The following is a 19006-nucleotide window of genomic DNA, read 5'->3' on the forward strand; positions in this document are numbered from 1 at the left end:
GCAGTGGATGCAAGTGTAGTTACAACATTTCAACGACATTTCGATGGGCTTATGAACAGGAATGGTTTGAAGGAATATAGGCCAGGAGCAGGCAGGTGACACTAATTTAGTTTGGGATTACATTCAGTATGGACTGGCTCGACCAAAGGGTCTGTTTCCATGCTGTACACTGTATGATGCTGTGACAGTATGGGTCATATAGAGTAGGGGAGCTAATGGCAGGGGATCCCATAAAGTATAGGTAATGGAAGGGATTGTACAAGAGTAAAGGGGTTAATGGTGTGAGGTTGTTTACAGCAGGAGGCTTAGTTGCAGCATGTATGGAAAAGGGGGTGTTACTTCTCTGGGGTTGTTTCAAGTAAGGGAGTTAATGGCAGGGGCTTGAATAGGGTAGGGGAGTACATGGTGGGTAGTTGTTTGGAGTAGGGGAGTCAATGGCGGATGTTGTATAGAATAGAGGAGTGAATGGTGGGGGACTTAAGTTTGAGGTGTTGTTTAGAGTAGGGAGGTTAATGACAGGCAGTTGTTTAGAGTAGGGGAGTTAATGACAGGACGTTGTATAGAGTTAGTTGATGGGGGTTTGTGTAAAGTAGGGATATTAATGGCAGGGGTTGCATCGAGAAGGTGAGTTAGTGGTGGGTGGCTTTATAGAGTAAGGGTGATAGAAGTGGATGGTTGTGTTGAATAGGGGAATTAACGGTGGGGTGCTGTATAGGACAGGGGAGTTAATAGTGGGGGAGCTGTACAGAATTGGCAATGGTGGGCAATTGCTTAAATCAGGGTTGTTAATGGCGGGGGATTGTATAGAGTAGGGTAGTTAGTGGTGGGTAATGCATACAGTAGGCAGTTAGTGGTAGGTGTTGCATAGAATAGGGAGTTAATGGCTAGATATTGTATAGTGTGGGAATTAATAGTTGGGGGGGTTTATAAATTGGGGGAGTTAATGGTGGGGCATTGTATAGAGTAGGGGACTTAACGTTGGGGGATTTTATAGAGTAAGCAAGTTAATGGCAGGGTGACGAATAGAAAAGTGGAGTTAATGGTGGTGTTGTACAGAGCAAGGGAGTTAATGCCAGGCGTTTGTATAAAGAGAGTTAATAGCGAAGGTGTGATGATAAAAACATTATTGTTACAAGTAGTTATATTCCACCGATTGTAAATTGAGATATTTCTCAAATTCAGGGCAATTGAAGACTCTGGGAATGTTTCACAGAGGCTTAATAAATTTCAGATAATGCTGTCAACAGCTGTTATTCCAGTAACAGAACTAACTTGTTACAGTTAATTTTAACAAGCTGTGTGAAATTCTGTTCAGAGATCTGTTAACCACCCTCAGATGTGTGGATTGCAATTCATTCACCAAACTGCTTTGTCACCCTTTGGTGTGTGTGAAATGTCACAGGAAGAATTGTCTCTGTTTAGCCATTTCTCCCTGATGGATGTGGTGCATCAGATTTATTTGAGACTGTTAAGAGAAAAGTGAATGTAAATATTGAAATAATGAATAGTTTTTCTCTTTAACTCCAGTAAAAAATAGCAAGCTCGGCCAGGTGTGCCTGGCAATAAGAAGTGTAGCAGAAACACAGGAACTGATGATAGTTTCAGCAATGGATGAGAAGAGCCATGAACAGATTGAGTTGCTTTAAAGAGGTGGACGTTTTTTCAATGATGGTTCCAATATGTAGAGGGATACTCATCAGCAAGAATGAGAAGAAGTAATGAAGCGGTCTGGTGCGTCCCTAGTGTGTTCCTTTGTAAATATCTTTTGAAAACCCAAACATATTACATTTGATAATATCCTCTTACAGAGTCAGCTGTGGCTTTGTCGGTAATGCTGTGTCCCTGAGCCACAAGATTCTGGATTCAAGCTCCACTCCAGTGCTTAAGCACAAAATTCAAGATTAATGCACCATTGTGAGGATGCTGCACTGTTGGAGATGTCAACTGAGAGCCTTGGATGAATGCAAAAGAACCCATGGTACTATTTTGAAGACGATCTGGAGGCATTATTCCTTCTGTCTTGGCCATTAGTTTCTCAATCAGGATCACAATAGCATAGATTATCTGGCCATTATTGGAGAGAGATTGCAATGCACAGATTCATGGAATCCCAACAGTCTGGAAGCAGGCCATTTTGCCCATACTGACCTTCCAAAAAACATCCCACCCAGCCCTATCCTATCACCCAACCTTGCATTTTCCAGACCTAATCCACCTAACCTGCATATTTTTGGATTGTGGGGGGAGACTGGAGCACTTGAAGGAAACCCATGCAAACACAGGGAGAACCTGTAACCTCCACACAGAGAGTCACCCAAAGCTCGAATTGAACTCCAGTCCCTGGCGCTCTGAGGCAGCAGTACTGACCACTGAGCCACTGTGCCACCCAGATTAGCTGTCATGTTTCCTTTAATATACCAGTGACCACACTTTGAGAGTAGTCCATTGTAACATGGCTTTTGATACATAAAGTGATCATGGAAAGCACTATGCAAATACAAATCGCTTTGGTTAAATTTATCCTATTTGTTACACCTACAAATGAGTTTGTCAAACATGATTTTCCATTTGTAAAAATGTCACCTCTGGCTAGTCACATTGCAATTTTCTGCTATCACTGCCTAATGATGGATTCCTGCATGTTCCCGATGATTAGCAGTTTAATCGTCCTTTAGTTCTGGGAGAGTATTCCATCACACCACTGACTTGTGTCTTGTAGAAGACAAAAGGGCTTTGGGGAATCAGGAAGTGAGTTACTCACTGCAGTATTCCCAGCCCCTGAGCAGCTCTTGTAGCCACTGTATTTATATGGCTAGCCCAGTTCAGTGTCTGGTCAGTGGTAATCCCTAGGATGTTGATGATGATACGATTCAGCTGTGGTAATGCCACTGAATACCACAGAGGGTGGTTAAAAAAACCTGGGTCCCTAGCGCTGTGGTGAATTTTTAGAACTCTCTTCCTCAAAAGATAGTGAAAGCAGAGTCCTTAAATCTTTTTAAAGCAGAGGTAGATAGATTCTTGATAAACAAAGGGATGAAAGGTTATAATGGGTAGACAGGCATGCAGAGTAATCAGATTTTATTGAATTGTGGGGATGAGTGGTTTATCTCTTCCCAATTATAATGTTTCTGTGAGTGAATGCCAAGGGAAGATGGTTAAATTCTCTGTTGGGGGAAGATGGTGATTGTCAGGTGTTCATGTTAGTGGGTTTGCTATCTCTGTGCATGCTCTTTCTAATTCCTGAACTTCCGCGTCAAAATCCTTCCTCACTATGACCCTCATATCATTTTTCCTTGCCACTATATTATCTTTTCTCTGCTTTTTTTAAACTGTTGCGTAGCCTAAAATATTTAGTTCCTAACTCTAGTCACCATGCAACCAATGCCCTATCTCTGTAATATCTATTAGATCAAACCCATTTATCTGTATTTGCACCATTAACTTTTCTGCCTTGTTACAAATGCTTTATGCATTCAGATGAAGTGCCTTTAATTTTGTCTATTTTTGTCATTTCCCCAGCTGATCTCATTCTCTGATGCACTATACCATTAAACTTCTTGATCCATCACTCTGCTTACCTTTAGCCAAATTGCTGCACTGTCCCATGGCCTTGACTTTTCAGAATTACAGTGTATTTTCATAAATCCAGAAGTGCTCTTACACAAAACTATTTGTTTTACGTCTCCAAATCACCTGTGATATCTTTTCATCTTTTAATCCACCAATATCTCTTCAGAATTATACATTTCTCCTCAATTTTAACCTACAAGCTTCCAACTTGAAGATCAATCTTAACATAGAACGTAGAACAATGCAGTGCAGAACAGGCCCTTCGGTCCTCGATGTTGCACCGACCTGTGAACTAATCTAAGCGCTCTTTCCCCCCCCCCCCCCCCCCCCCCCCAACTATTCCATCAAATAATGTCTTCCACAATCCCAGTTTCCTTCCCTGGGCCTCTCAGTGGTTTGGCCCCAAGCTCCAAACAACCCCAGGTCAAATCACAGTGTCAATGGCTAGGCTGTTATGTGAAATTGCAATTGAGATTCAGTTGCAAGCCTCGAGCTGTAATCAGAGGCAGACCACATCACTGAGGGGTTATGTCTCAATGAAAAGTCACATTGAGGTTGAATGGTAAATTAATGGGTCTGGAGGAGACAATGGTTTCGGGCTGATGCTAACAGTATGGGTTCAATTCCTGTTATTGGCTGAAGTAGACTTACAAAGTATCATTGTGAAATATTTGGGTATACGCACTTGCAGTGCCAAAATATACAAGGCCATGGGTCTAAGTGTTGAAAAATAGGATGAGAAAAGGGATTTGATGCATGTGTTTGACCAGTGCAATGCCATTTTTCAGTACTTGGCCTTTAGCTATCTCTAAGCACCCTGCTCAGAGATGTTATGACACATCTTTGGGGCAGGGTTTGTTTTTAATTCATTCATTGGATGTGGGCATCACTGGCCAGACCAGCACTTATTGCTCTCTTTGCCCAGAGGGTTAAAAATCAAGCCCATCACTGTGGGTCTGGAGCCATATGTCGGGTAAACCAGGTAAGAGATGGCAGTTTCCCTCCCTGAAGGACATTGGTGACTCAGATGGGCTTTTACAGCAACGATCGGTCACTATTACCGAGAATAACTTGCAGTTCCAGATTTTAGTAATTGAGTTTATCTTTTGCCAGGAGCTGTGGTAGGATTTGATTCTGCCTCGCTGGGACAGAAGCTTGGGCTTCTACATTACTAGCCCAGTGACGTTACCAGGACATCATCATTCTTAGCTACTTTGGCCCTTCCAATGATGTCAAATGTTGTGAGGTTTCCTGTCCATTTTTCCTTCAGGTGACCCCTGAGCAGGGAGTGTCTTGTGGAGTATTTTGGATGTTTGCCTGCCTTCATTGTATAAGCAAAGAGTTGACTCAGGCCTGGTTTGGCTGTTGCTGTTATTTCAGGGTCTGAGGCTCCACTGTAAGGACTGCGCTCTGGTCACCAGCTCCGGGCAGCTCATTGGGAGCGGGCAGGGAGCAGAGATCGACGGCGCCGAGTGTGTCATTAGGATGAACGATGCGCCGACGTGGGGTTACCAGGAGGACGTGGGCCGCAGGACGAGCCTACGGGTGGTCGCTCACTCCAGCATCCAACGGCTGCTGCAGAAAGGAGGCGAGCTGCTCAATGCCAGCTGCGACCCAGTCTTCATCTTCTGGGGCCCGAGCAGCTGCATGAGGAGAGATGGCAAGGGCCGGCTTTATAATCACCTGCAACTCCTCCACCGCATTCGGCCCCACCTCAAGCTGCACACCATCACGCGGCAGAAGATGCTACATTTCGATGAACTCTTCAAGAGGGAGACGGGGAAAGACAGGTACGAACACCATCGCGCACAGTATCCCGACAGTGTGGGAGCAGGCCAGTCAACCCATCGAGCCACTGAAGAGCTTCTCACCCTGTCCCCGTTGTACTACATTCACTGTGGCTAACCCGCCTAGCCTGCACATCCCTGGATAATATGGGGCAGTTCAGCACGTCCAATCCACCCTAACCTGCGCATCATTGGACTGGGGGAGGAAACTGGACCACCCAGAGGAAGCTCACGTAGACACGGGGAGAACATGCAAACTCCACACAGACAGCGGCCCAAAGCTGGAACGAAACCCGGGCCCCTGACGCTGTGAGGCAGCAGTGCTAGCCACTGAGCCACTATTCCACTCATATGGGACAGAATTAGGTCATTCGATCATAGCTAAATGAAGGCTGTGTCCCAGTCCCATGCTGAAATAACATACTCTGCTCCGACATACCCGCTGTACTCGCTGAAACTAAGATGGCTCCCAGTCTGGTGAGGTCCTGAATATTTTTAAAAAATATTCACACCCTTGACTTCAGCTCCCTCCATGGTGTTGGCCTCCTTCAGCCCCTCAATCCTCCAAAATCTCTGCACTCCTCCGAATCTGACTTCTCTGATCTCCTCGATCCTCATTTCTGCAACATTAGTGCTTGTCCCTTTTAGCTATTGAGTCATTAAGCTCTGGATTTCCCTCCCTGCAACAAGACCCACGTTAACCGATACCTTCTCTGATCCAACATTTTAGTGTCTTTTGCAATGAAGCCTGATGTGGTTCTGTGTCAAATATTTGCTGAATGACTGTCATGTGAATCACATTGGGATGTTTTATGATGTAGAAGACACTGTGCAACTCTTTTTTCAGTGGCATAATATTGGGGAGGATGTTGAATAGTTATCTTCAATATAATGGGATAAGCATGTTGGGCTGAATGGCTTCCCAATGTGCTGTCAATGGTCATATCTCCAACTCTGTTCTCAGGTACATAGCTCCAGTCTAACAACATGCAACTTCACAGCCAAAGCTGCATCTTAGCTGCGGCTGTCATCACCCCATCCCCCTCTCTGATGAAGGGTCTAGGCCCGAAACGTCAGCTTTTGTACTCCTGAGATGCTGCTGGACCTGCTGTGTTCATCCAGCCTCACATTTTAATATCTGCACCTCAGCTGCGACATTCAGGCACACATCCTAACTATGACATCCAGGTATTAGAACGACACATGGCCTTTGGAGGTAGTATAGATTTACCATCACAATACCTGGACTTATCGTGGTGAAAGACACCATTAGTATACCAGTACTTTAAGAGAGTCAGGGGGCAGCGATTAGTGTAGTGTCCATCGCTAAGGAGAAGATGCCAGGGAATGTCTGAAGGTGAATAGATTTCTCAGACCAGATGGACTATACTGAGAATTCTGAAGGAGATAGCTAAGGGGATTGTAAAGGTATTTGGTGGTGATGTTTCAGGAATCAGTAGATTCAGACAGAGCGCCAGAAGACTGGAAGATTACTAATGTAACACCCCTAAATGGATAGAGGATTGGCCAACTGGCAGAGGTAGAGATTAAGGATAAAAGATCTTTGTCAAGATTGCAGCCAGTGACTGGTGAAGTTCTACAGGGATCACTGTTGGGACCACAACATTAACTATTCATGTTAAACATTAATGATCTGGATGAAGGAACTGAGGGCACTGTTGCTAAATTTACAGATGGTGCAAAGATAGATGGAGAGACAGATAGTTTTGTGAAGTGGTGAGGACTTGGGCAGGCTAGGAGAGTGGGCAAAGAAGTGGCAGATGGAGTTCAATTTGGGAAAGTATGAGGTTATGCACTTTGGTAGGAAGAACAGAGATGTAGACTATTTTCTAAATAGGAAATGACTTCAGAAATCTGAAACACATAAGGACTTAGGAATCTTAGTTCAAGATTTTCTGAAAGCTAACATGCAGGTTCAGTTGGCAGTTAAGAAGGCAACATATGAGGAACGTTTGAGGACTCTGGGTCAATACTCATTGGAGTTTAGATGGATGGGGGGGGGGATCTAATTGAAGTTTTCAGAATACTGAATGGCCTGGACTAGGTGGATGTTGAGAAGATGCTTCCATTGGTAGGAGAGACTAGGACTCGAGGGCACAGCCTTAGAGTAAAGGGAAGACCTTTTAGAATGGAGATAAGGAGAAATTTCTTCAACCATAGAGCGTTGAATCTATGGAATTCACAGCCACAGAAGGCTGTGGAGACCAGGTCATTGAGTACATTTAAGACTGAGATAGATAGGTTCTTGATTATCAAGTGTTATGAGGAGAAAGTGGGAGAATGGGATTGAGGAACTTATCAGCCATGATTGAATGGTGGAGCAGACTCGTTGGGTCGAATGGCCTAATTTCTGCTCCTATGTCTTATGGTCTTATTATACACATTCACTTCAAGAGGACTAGAATACAAGAGCAGAGAGGCTGAAACTGTATAAGGCTCTGGTCAGACTGCAATTGGAATATTGTGGGCAACTTTGAAGTCCATATCTAAGGAAGGAGGTGCTGGTCTTGGAGGGGTTCCAGAGGAGGTTTACAGGAATGATCCCAGGAATGAAGGGCTTATCAGTGAGGAGCAGCTGAAGACTCTGGGTCTGTAAGTGATGGCTTTTAGTAGGATGATGGAAAATCTGATGGAAACTTGCAGAATACTGAGACCCCGGGATAGAGTGGACATGGAGAAGATGTTTCCACTCATAGGGGAAACTAGGACTCAAGGGCACAGCCTCAGAGTGAACGCACAACCCTTTAGAACTGAGATGAGGAGGAATTTCTTCAGCCTGAGGGTGGTAAATCTGTAGGACTCCTTGCCACAGAAGGCTATAGAGGTCAAGTCAGTGAGTGTATTTAATACGCAGATAGAGAGGTTCTCAATTGTTGAAGGGATCAATTGTTATGGGGAGAAGGCAGGAGACTGGGGTTGAGAAACATTTCAGCCAGGACCGACCATTGCAGAGCACACTTGACGGGCTAAATGACCTAATTCTGCAACTATGTCTGATGCTCTTACAGACACCAAGGGTTAAATTACAGGGAGAGTTTACACCAACCCAGTTTTATATTGCTGGAATTGAGAGGAAACTTTTGAGCAATGTTACAAGATGCGAAGGAAGATGCATAGGGCAAACTGGGAGTAATTATTTCTGCTGGATAGGTAGCCTAGGGCCCGGGGGTGCAGTGTAATTTCTGGTGGCAGATGTTTCAAAAGTGAAATTAGGAAACTTTTTTTTACACAGTGTGGTAGACATTAGGGACTGCCTTCTGCAAACGGTAATTAATGCTGGATCAATTGCTAATTATAAATTTTCCACTGGTAGGGGACAGTCTTGCAAAGATATTAAAAAGATCTGGGACAGAGGAATTAGGTTGTAGTTCAACCAAGATCTCAGTGTAACACAAAGCTGACTTACAGAGCAAATTTGTCTCCTGCATTGCTGTATTTTCTTGTATCATACAACCATCACAATAACAGAGGACAAAGTAAGTAGACCTTCATTTGTTTTTGATGTTGGTGAAATCACCTTTTTCCGAGGAATTGATGAGTGAGGCAATCGAACAGGAAATTACAGGTGCCAGTTATAGACACTGCGTTAATTCAATGTCCAGCTTTCAGTCAGCTGCACCACGTGAAGCTGCTATCTGATTTAAACCATCTTTCCTTGAAACAAGGACACCAACAGCTTGCATTTATATGGTGCCTCTGAATTCTTAAAAAGCTGCTCATGGGACTGGGGTTAGGACATCGAACATAGACCAGTACAGCACAGTAGAGGCCCTTCGGCCCACAATGTTGTGCCGAACTTTTACCCTAAGCCTAAGGTCTATCTAACCTCCACCCCTACCTTATACTATCATCCATATGCCTATCTAATAGCCACTTAAATGCCCCTAGTGAGGCCGACTCCACTATCCTCTCCGGCAATGCGTTCCACACCCCTACCACTGTCTGATTTCTCCCCTATATCTACCTCCTTTCACTTTAAAACTATGCCCCCTCGTAAAAGCTACCTCCACCCGAGGAACAAGTCTCTGGCTGTCTACTCTATCTACACCTCCAATCATTTTGTACACCTCCATCAAGAAACCGCTCATCCTTCGTTATTCTAAAGAGAACAGCCCTAGCTCTCTCAACCTTTCCTCGTAAGACCTTCCCTGCATTTCAGGCAACATCCTGGTAAATCTCCTCTGCACCTTTTCTAATGCTTCCACATCTTTCCTGATTAGTTATGGGTTAATTAGACAGAATTTGGCGCTGAGCCAAATGAGAAGATTTTGCAGATAATTGATCAAAAGTCTGACCAAGAAAATGAATTTGAGGGAGTACCTTAAAGGGAGGAGCAGCAGTGTGTACTGTCTACAAGATGCACTGCAGAAATTCACCAAAGATCCTCAGGCAGCACCTTCCAAACCTACAACCACTTGCGTCTAGAAGGATAAGGGCAGCAGATACATGGGAACCCCATCGCCTCCAAGTGCCCCTCCAAGCCACTCACCAGCCTAACTTGGAAACATTTCACCGTTCCTTCACTATAAATGTGTCAAAATCTTGGAAATCCCTCCCTAAGGACATTCTGGGTCAACCCACAGCAGGTGGACTACAGCACTTCAAGAAGGCTGCTCATCACCACCTTCTTAAGGGGCAATTAGAGATGGGCAAGAAATGATGGCCCAACACAACACCCACACCCCACAAGTGAATAAAAATAACTCAGCAGCTTCCTTATTCAACAGATCATCCTCTGCCATTTGATGAAAGGAAATTGAGCTGAAACATTAACTCTGTTTCTCTCTCCACTGGTGCTGCCAGACCTGCTGAGTTTCTCCAGCATTCGCTGTTTCAGTTTCAGATTTTAAGCATCAGCGGTATTTTGCTTTGTTGGCAATGTGGCGATGGTTGGTAATCTATTAGACTAAGTACCAGGGATAACCCCCCTGCTGTACATCAGAATACTGCTGTGGGATCTTTTCTTTCTAACAGTGTGGGCCTCACTTTAGAATCTTATCCAAAAGATATCGCTTCCAACAGTGCAAAATTCTATCGGAACATCAACTGTGAATTTTGTTCTCCAGTCTTGGAATGAGAGTTCAAAGCATAACCTCCTGACCTGGAGACAGAAGTGTTACTAACTGAGCCTTAACCGGCACAGAAGCCTCATTTGATGGGAATAAGAGGTGATAAGAATAATGCACTGGGCCTGGAAATAACTAGGGAACAAGACTTGGCAGGTATCAGTCAGAAGCCAGTTTTCTAGGGCAAACACATCATGATCTTTAACAAAGAGATAACAAGCTGTGGAGCTAGATAAACACAGCAGGCCAAGCAGCGTCTTAGGAGCACAAAAGCTTCATCAGAAAAGACCTTTCATCATCCTTTTCTAATGAAGGGTCTAGGCCCGAAACATCAGCTTTTGTGCTCCTAAGATGCTGCTTGGCCTGCTGTGTTCATCCAGCTCCACACTTTGTTATCTCGGATTCTCCAGCATCTGCAGTTCCCATTATCTATGGTCTTTAATAAAGATCGTGGAAGCAACATTGCCCTGCATTTTTTGGTTTTTTGCAGCATATTGGCACTGTTTCGAAGTTCCCATGACAACTGAGAAATCTTTACTTCAAGAAGAGAGTGTTTTGTGTTGGAAGTGATGATGTGTGCCAATGTTTACATCAAGGAATGTTGTGAAATGCAGGAAGACTGCCAACCAGTCAATCTTACTGCTTCAGAAATTCTCAAGGCATGTTGAAATTATGATTTGGCTTTCTTGTCAGGCACTTGCTTTTAAAGAAATGTAAGGATTGGGCTCAGGAAAATGCTCCAAGCATTCCTGAATGTTGGAGCATCTGTGGAGAATGGACAGTGAAGATGATTGGCCTCAGCCAAGGTGTCCTCTTCACCCTCTCCATAAATTGACTTTTGTTGTCAAGGCTCATGTCTGAATATCATAGAATCCCTGCTATGTGAAAACAGGCCCTTGGGCCCAACATGTCCACACTGACCCTCAGAGCATCCCACCCAGACTCATCCCCCTGTTACCCACCAAATCTACACACCCCTGAACGCTACAGGCAATTTAGCATGGTCAATCCACCTAGCCTGCACATCTTTGGACTATGGGAGGAAACCGGAGCACCTGGAGGAAACCCACGCAGACACGGGGAGAATGTGCAACCTCCACGCAGACAATTGCCTGAGGGTGGAATCGAACCCAGATTGCTAGTGCTATGAAGCAGCAGTGCTAACCACCGAGCCACCATGCCATCTATCAAGGTCACTTCAATAGGGATCTCTTTATGTTGGGCAGTCACAATCAGAGTACGTCCACGGCTGGAGTCAGACATCTTTGTGCTAATATTTGGAATGGATGGATTGTCTTGTGAGGTGTGGGTGGACAGGCTAGGTCCCCATCTGAAGAAGTTTAGCAAAACAAGAAGCAACCGTTTGAAAAATACAAGCCTGAGGGGTTCTTGACTAAGGAAATGTGGAAAGAGAGATTCCTCTTATAGAAGAATCTAGAACTAGGGGGCCTGTTTTAAAAGAACAGGGATTACCCGATTAAGACAGAGACAAGATGATTTATCTCCCCCTGTTCAATGGCCATTTGGAACTGATTTCAGTAAAGGCGAAAGCAGAGTCATGGGACAGCACGGTGGCTCAGCGGTTAGCACTGCCTCCTCACAGCACCACGGATCTGGCTTCAATTCCACCCTAAGCTGACTGTCCGTGTGGAGTTTGCACATTCTCCCTGTCTCTGGGTGCGTTTCCTCTGGGAGCTCTGGTTTCCTCCCACAGCCCAAACATGTGCTCGCGAGGTGGATTGGCCGTGCTGAATTGCTTGTAGTATTCAGGGAGGTGTGGCTTAGGTGGGTAATAGGGGGATGGGTCTGGGTGGGGTGCTCCAAGGGTCAGTGTGGTCTTGTTGGGCCAAAGGGTCTGTTTCCACATTGTAAGATTCTATATTAAAACAAATACAACAACAGAGAAACAAACCCTTCAGTCCATGCCAGGCAAATATTCTAAATTAATCCCATTTGCCAGCATTTGGCTGATATCCTGCAAAACTCTTCCTATTTGTGTACACATTTAGATGCCTTTTAAATGTTGTAATTGTACCAGTTTCAGCCACTTCCTCTGGCAGCTCATTCTATACACGCACCACCCTCTGTGTGAAAAAATTGCTCCTTAGGTCCCTTTTAAATCATCTCCCCCTCAGCTTAAACCTGTGCCCATCTAATTTTCAACTTTCCTACCTCAGGGAAATGACCTCAACTATTCACCCTGGCGATCCCCCTCATGATTTCATAACCCTCCATAAGGTCACTGGAACCAATGTCCTTGGGGGTGCTTTTGCTTATGCTGTGGGGGAGGGTTTAAACTAATGTGACAGGGGGATGGGAACCAAATATTGGACAGAAAAGAGATAGTAACGAAAGCCTGTAGGGAACTAGATAATGGAGTCAGTGTGACTACAGGGAATAGTAGTCGGGGAGCAGATGATGAACACAAAGAGACAGGTGGTCTGAGGTGCATTTGTTTTAATGCGAGAAGTGTAGTAGATAAGGCAGATGAGCTTAGGGCTTGGATCGGTACCTGGAAGTATGATGTTATTGCTATTACTGAGACTTGGTTAATGGAAGGGCATGGCTGGCAACTAGTTGTCCCAGGATATCGATGCTTCAGGCGGGATAGAGAGGGAGGTAAAAGGGGTGGAGGAGTTGCACTAATGGTCAAAGACGATATCACAGCCACACTGAAGGAGGCCTCCATGGAGGACTCAAGCAGTGAGGCAATATGGGTAGAACTCAGAAATAGGAACGATGCAGTAACAATGTTGGGGCTGCACCACAGGCCTCCCAACAGCGAGCGTGAGATAGAGGTACAAATATGTAAACAGATAATGGAAAGGTGTAGGAGAAACAGGGTGGTGGTGACGGGAGATTTTAATTTTCCCAACATTGACTGGGATTCACTCAGTGTTAGGGGTCAAGACGGAGCAGAATTTGTAAGGTGTGTCCAGGCGGGTTTTCTAGAGCAGTATGTATGTAGTCCAACTCGGGAAGGGGCCATACTGGACCTGGTGCTGGGGAATGAACCCGGCCAGGTGGTTGATATTACAGTAGGGGACTACTTTGGAAATAGCGACCACAATTCCGTAAGTTTTACAATACTCATGGACAAGGATGGGAGTGGTCCTAAAGGAAAAGTTCTAAACTGGGGGAAGGCCAACTATACCAGGATTCGGCAGGATCTGGGGAATGTAGATTGGGAGAAACTGTTTGAAGGTAAATCCACATTTGATATGTGGGAGGCTTTTAAAGAGAGGTTGATTAGCATGCATGAGAGACATGTTCCTGTGAAAATGAGGAATAGAAAAGGCAAGATTAGGGAGCCATGGAAGACAGGTGAAATTGTGAGACTAGCCAAGAGAAAAAAGGAAGCATACCGAGAGGTCTAGGCAACTGAAGACAGACGAAGCTTTGCAAGAATATCGGGAACGTAGAGCGAATCTGAAAAAAGGGATTAAGAGGGTAAGAGAGGACATGAGATATTGCTGGCAAACATGGTTAAGGAAAATGCCAAAGCCTTTTATTCATATATAAAGAGCAAGAGGGCAACTAGAGAAAGGATTGGCCCACTTAAGGACAAAGAAGGAAAGTTATCCGTTGAATCAGAGAAAATGGGTGACATTCTTAATGAGTACTTTGCATTGGTATTCACCAAGGAGAGGGACGTGACGGATGTTGAGGTTAGGGATAGATGTTTGCTTAGTCTAGGTCAAGTTGACATAAGGAAGGAGGAAGTGTTAGGTATCCTAAAAGACATTAAGGTGGACAAGTCCCCAGGTCTGGATGGGATCTATCCCAGGTTACTGAGGGAAGCGAGAGAGGAAATAGCCGGGACCCTAACAGATATCTTTGCAGTGTCCTTAGACACGGGTGAGGTCCCAGAGGACTGGAGACTTGCTAATGTTGTTCCCTAATTTAAAAAGGGTAGCAAGGATAATCCAGGTAATTATCGACCGATGAGCCTGACGTCAGTGGTAGGGAAGCTACTGGAGAAGATACTGAGGGATAGGATCTATTCCCATTTGGAAGAAAATGGGCTTATCAGTGATAGGCAACATGGTTTTGTACAGGGAAGGTCATGTCTTACCAACTTAATAGAATTCTTTGAGGACGTGACAAAGTTGATTGATGAGGGAAAGGCTGTAGATGTCATATACATGGACTTCAGTAAGGCGTTTGATAAGGTTCCCCATGGCAGGCTGATGGAGAAAGTGAAGTCACATGGGGTCCAGGGTGTGCTAGCTAGACGGATAAAAAACTGGCTGGGCAACAGGAGACTGAGGGTAGTAGTAGAAGGGAGTTTCCCAAATTGGAGACCTCTCCACAGGGATCTGTGCCGGGACCACTGTTGTTTGTGATGTATGTAAATGATCTGGAGGAAGGTGTAGGTGGTCTGATCAGCAAATTTGCTGATGACAATAAGATTGGAGGAGTAGCAGATAGTGAAGGGGACTGTCAGAAATTACAGCAGAATATAGATAGACTGGAGAGTTGGGCAGATAAATGGCAGATGGAGTTCAATCCTTATAAATCTTTTCTGAACCCTTTTAAGTTTCACAACATCTTTCCTACAGCAGGGAGACCAGAACTGAACGCAGTGTTCCTTGAATGTTTGGCGCCAAAGATGAAGAGATTTCTGTTAAGCAAAGGGGTGAAGGGTTATCGGGGTACTTGGGATGTTGAATTGAGCTTACAGTCAATGAATGGTAGAGCAGATGCACGGGTCTAGTGGCAAATCCCTGCTCCTGATTTGTAAGTTCATGCGCTTGTATATGGACAAGAAAGAGAGGGGAGCTTCAGCAAAGGAACAAGTCTCATCTAATTAGCCCCTTGAGCTTAATCTCAACATCATTTAATTCCTGATTGATTTGTACTCCATCCAACCACTTGGTTTTACATTCCTCAGTAACCCTGCTGACAAAAATGTAGCCATCTCGGTTTGGAGATTGTAATTTACCCCTGAACCTCAGCAGCATTTTGGGGAGAATGTTTCACGTTTACAGTACACTCAGTGCGAAGAAATGCCTCCTAATATCATCCCTGAGTGGTCAAATTTCAAGACTAGGCTTTTTGTGGGCTGCCTCTCCCTTCTAACCCACATCAGAGAACATAGTGTCTCTCGACTGACAATTTAAAATCTCCTAATCACCTTCAACACCAGAAAATCCACCCAAAATGTACTTAGCTGCCTGATGTGCAAAGACAAGAAGTAATCTGTACACCAGTGGCTAACATCATGAAGGAATTGAATTCAGGAATATTAAACAAAGAGAGGAAAATACTGAACAAACAAAAAGCAACGCTCCCGACTCAGCTTTTATCCTTCATGTTTTGTATCAACCTGAGGTCATGGGTATCTCTGTGATGGTCGGAGCTCCTCAGAGAGCTGCTTTTGCTGCATTCTGAGATCCACGCTCAGTGCTGTATGCCTGCTCTCAACCTCGCACTCCAACAGCAGCACTGCACATTGGCTCAGAGCTGTCCTAATGTTTCCTCCCCCACTGATTACGTTCCACTTCATCCTCCAACTCATTCGACATTCTGAAGAAAGGTCACCAGACCCAAAATGTTAACTCTGATTTCTCTCCACAGATCCTGCCAGACCTGCTGGGATTTTCCAGCAATTCCTCTTTTTCTTTCAGATTTCAGATCAAGAGGGATGAGTTGGGATAACTCCTTGTCTGTTTACCCTATCCATACCCCTCATGATTTTATGAACCTCTGTAAGGTAATCCCTCCGCCTCCAGTGCTCCGAGGAAAATAGCTGCAGTCTATTCAGCCTCTCCCTCTAGCTCCAACCCTCCAAACCTGGCACCATCCTTGGAAATCTTTTCTGATCCCTTTCAACTTTCACAACAACTTTCCTATAGCAGGGAGACCAGAATTGCACACAGTATTCCAGAAGTGGCCTCTCCTGTACAGCTACAAAAACACTCCTGTACTCAGTGTACTGACCGATAAAGGCCAGTGTACCAAATACCTTCTTCACTATCCTGTCTACCTGCAACTCCACTTTCAAGAAACTATGAACCTGCACCCCAGGGTCTCTTTGTTTAGCAACACTCCCCAGGACCTTACCATTAAGTGTGTTAGTCTTGCCCAGTTTTGTCTTTCCAAAAGGTAGCGCCTCACATTTATCTATGTTAAACTCCATCTGCCACCCATTGGCCCATCAGATCAAGGTCCTATTGTATCTCTGAGGTATCCTTCTTCGCTGTCCACTACACCTCCAATTTTAATGTATAAATAAATGAAAACCTTATATATCTTTTTTTAAGCACCTCCACAATGACTGTGAATGCAGTCTGAAAGCCCTTGGCACATGAAGTGCACTGGAACATCCTGAGGATGTGATAGACGTGACCAAAATACAAGATTTTTCTCTCTCAATGTTGGTGTGATCAGCTGCTGCCACTTAATGCTGTCATCTACAGTCTGTCTACAGCTTTTCAATTAGTGTGTTCGAAGTAAAAACAAGAAATTTCAAGTAACACTGTGTTCATTCATCAGACTCTCAAAACGCAACCTCTGAATCACATCAAAGGAATCTTAGAAACAAAGCAGAAAAAACTAAGTTTAAGAAGTTCAACATTTCATGCTAAAAAGTAGAAAAGCAAAGAAACACAGTTAACAGTCCATAAGGCCCTGGCCATGCTGTGCTCACACTCCTCATAAGGCCTGTCAAAAACCCCTCCAGCCCCCTGCTGTAGGTTTGAGCTCATCCCCTGCTGCCACCCAGGCCTGCATGCTGTTGCCATCTTGCAGCTTGTTCCTGCTACTGCCAGTGCCACAGCCTGCCTGCTGCCACTGTTAACCACCAGCCCCGCCAGGCAGCCTGTTCTCGCTGTCACCACCACTCGGGAGGACCGCCGTCAGCATCAGGAACGTCTCTCGCCGCCATGTTGCTCCCACCCTCCCTTGCGCTGGTCTGATCTCCTCCGCGCTACACAAACTCACACCTCACTTAAGGTAAAATAGATCAAGCTAAGAAACAGGAGTAGCAAAAGAAGAAAAAAAAACCCTGAAAGAAAGGAAAGTATTCGTAGACAAGCCCGGAGCAGGACCCCGCACGCCCCACTGCAAATCCACCGCCATCTTGGAGTTTTGGGGTACCCAGTGTATCTTGGTAAATATAGGCCAGACAGCGGGCAGGTCTCCTCTGCTCGTGTCTGAATAGCATTGTCAGATCTTTTACATCCAACTGACAGTACAGATGAGGCCGTGAGTTTAATGTCTCACCAGAAAGGCAATATTTGCGACAAGACTGCACCCCCTCAGTACTGCGCTGGAGAGTCAAGGGGAACCTGTGTTCCAGTCTTTAGGATTTAAACTCACAGCCCTGTGATTCAGAGGATGCAGGGGAAAGGGGGAGCAGTGCTGTCCCCTCAGCCATATCCAATACTTTTGGATGTCCAAGACTTGAGTCTGGCAGATTCCCCTACTCTGTACAGCAGCTGCTTTGGTGTCCATCATAGCCAGCCGATTGTCTGCTGCGAAATGTGTGGTGATCCAAAAAAAAAACAAGGTGTTTCTTTTCTAGGAAAGCCTCCAATTCCTGGTTGAGTACTGGCTGGTTCACCATGATCATCGCCCTTGAAATCTGCGACAGAATTGATGTCTATGGCATGGTCCCACCGAACCACTGCAGGTCAGTACCAACTGACATTGGTGTCATAGCATGAGGCTTTTAAGGTGACTTCCTCTTTCTGGGCAGCCTGCAGTGTTCATTGTTTTAATTTTTCTGCATTCAGTAAGGTGAGCGCGGTAACTGAACTGTACTGGATTGGTGAAGCTTGGGTGTTGACTCAGAGCAAAATGAACAGACGCCTCAAAAGTGGGTAGGAGCTGAGGTGAAAGTGAGAATGCTGGTAGTTAGTGATTGCAGGGATATTTTAAAACTGTGTTTAAAAAAAGTTGCACCTTTATAAATGAGGTCATGACTGATTTGAAATTTATAAAATATCCAACAAACTGGCCAGTGCACATCATAGCCTGATCCTGAGCAGAGGTAGGGCCAACAGGAAGGGATTTTGCCCCTGATGGAGGGATCAATGACCCAGGAAAAGATTTAAGGTAAGGAGCATCAGGTTTAGAGGGAATGTGAGGAAAACACTCTTTCACCCAGAGGATGTGGGAATCTGGAATTCACTGCCTTTGGGGGTGGTATGGGCAGAAACCCTTGTTATGTTTAAGAAGTATTAGATGGGCATTTGCAATGTCAAGGCTATTGGACCACAAACTGGAATTTGAAATTAGTATAGTTAGGTGGTTGTTTTTGACAAGCACAGACATGATGGGCCAAAGGCCCTTTATCCGTGACTCTCTCACTCTGTAACACAGTGTGCAAGCCCTGAAGAACATTACTATTAAGCAGGATGTTTTAATTCCTCAATCTCAGCAAATTTCACCAAAGCGATTGTACCAAAGTGATTCCAACACTCAAGATGAAGACTCGGACTATTGTGGATGTCACGCCCCCAGTTGCTCCAGCATAGACTGCCAATCAATAGTACAACCTTCTGGTCTGCTGGTGCTTTCTTTAACAATTCGAGGGATTTGAGAGCCTTTGATAAG

The 19006-nt window shown here is 44.9% G+C and overlaps 1 protein-coding gene across 1 annotated transcript in view; it reads left to right on the forward strand.

Annotated features, from left to right (window-relative positions):
• Positions 1 to 19006, forward strand: part of st6galnac5a (ST6 (alpha-N-acetyl-neuraminyl-2,3-beta-galactosyl-1,3)-N-acetylgalactosaminide alpha-2,6-sialyltransferase 5a) — a 63949-nt gene that overhangs the window by 30549 nt on the left and 14394 nt on the right. Inside the window, exons 3-4 of the mRNA XM_048538656.2 lie at positions 4951 to 5360; positions 17973 to 18080. Of these exons, the coding sequence (XP_048394613.1) occupies positions 4951 to 5360; positions 17973 to 18080 (518 nt within the window). The remainder of the gene's footprint in view (positions 1 to 4950; positions 5361 to 17972; positions 18081 to 19006) is intronic.

This window comes from Stegostoma tigrinum, chromosome 8, assembly GCF_030684315.1.
Source record: "Stegostoma tigrinum isolate sSteTig4 chromosome 8, sSteTig4.hap1, whole genome shotgun sequence".
In the NCBI taxonomy this organism is placed as follows: Eukaryota; Metazoa; Chordata; class Chondrichthyes; order Orectolobiformes; family Stegostomatidae; genus Stegostoma; species Stegostoma tigrinum.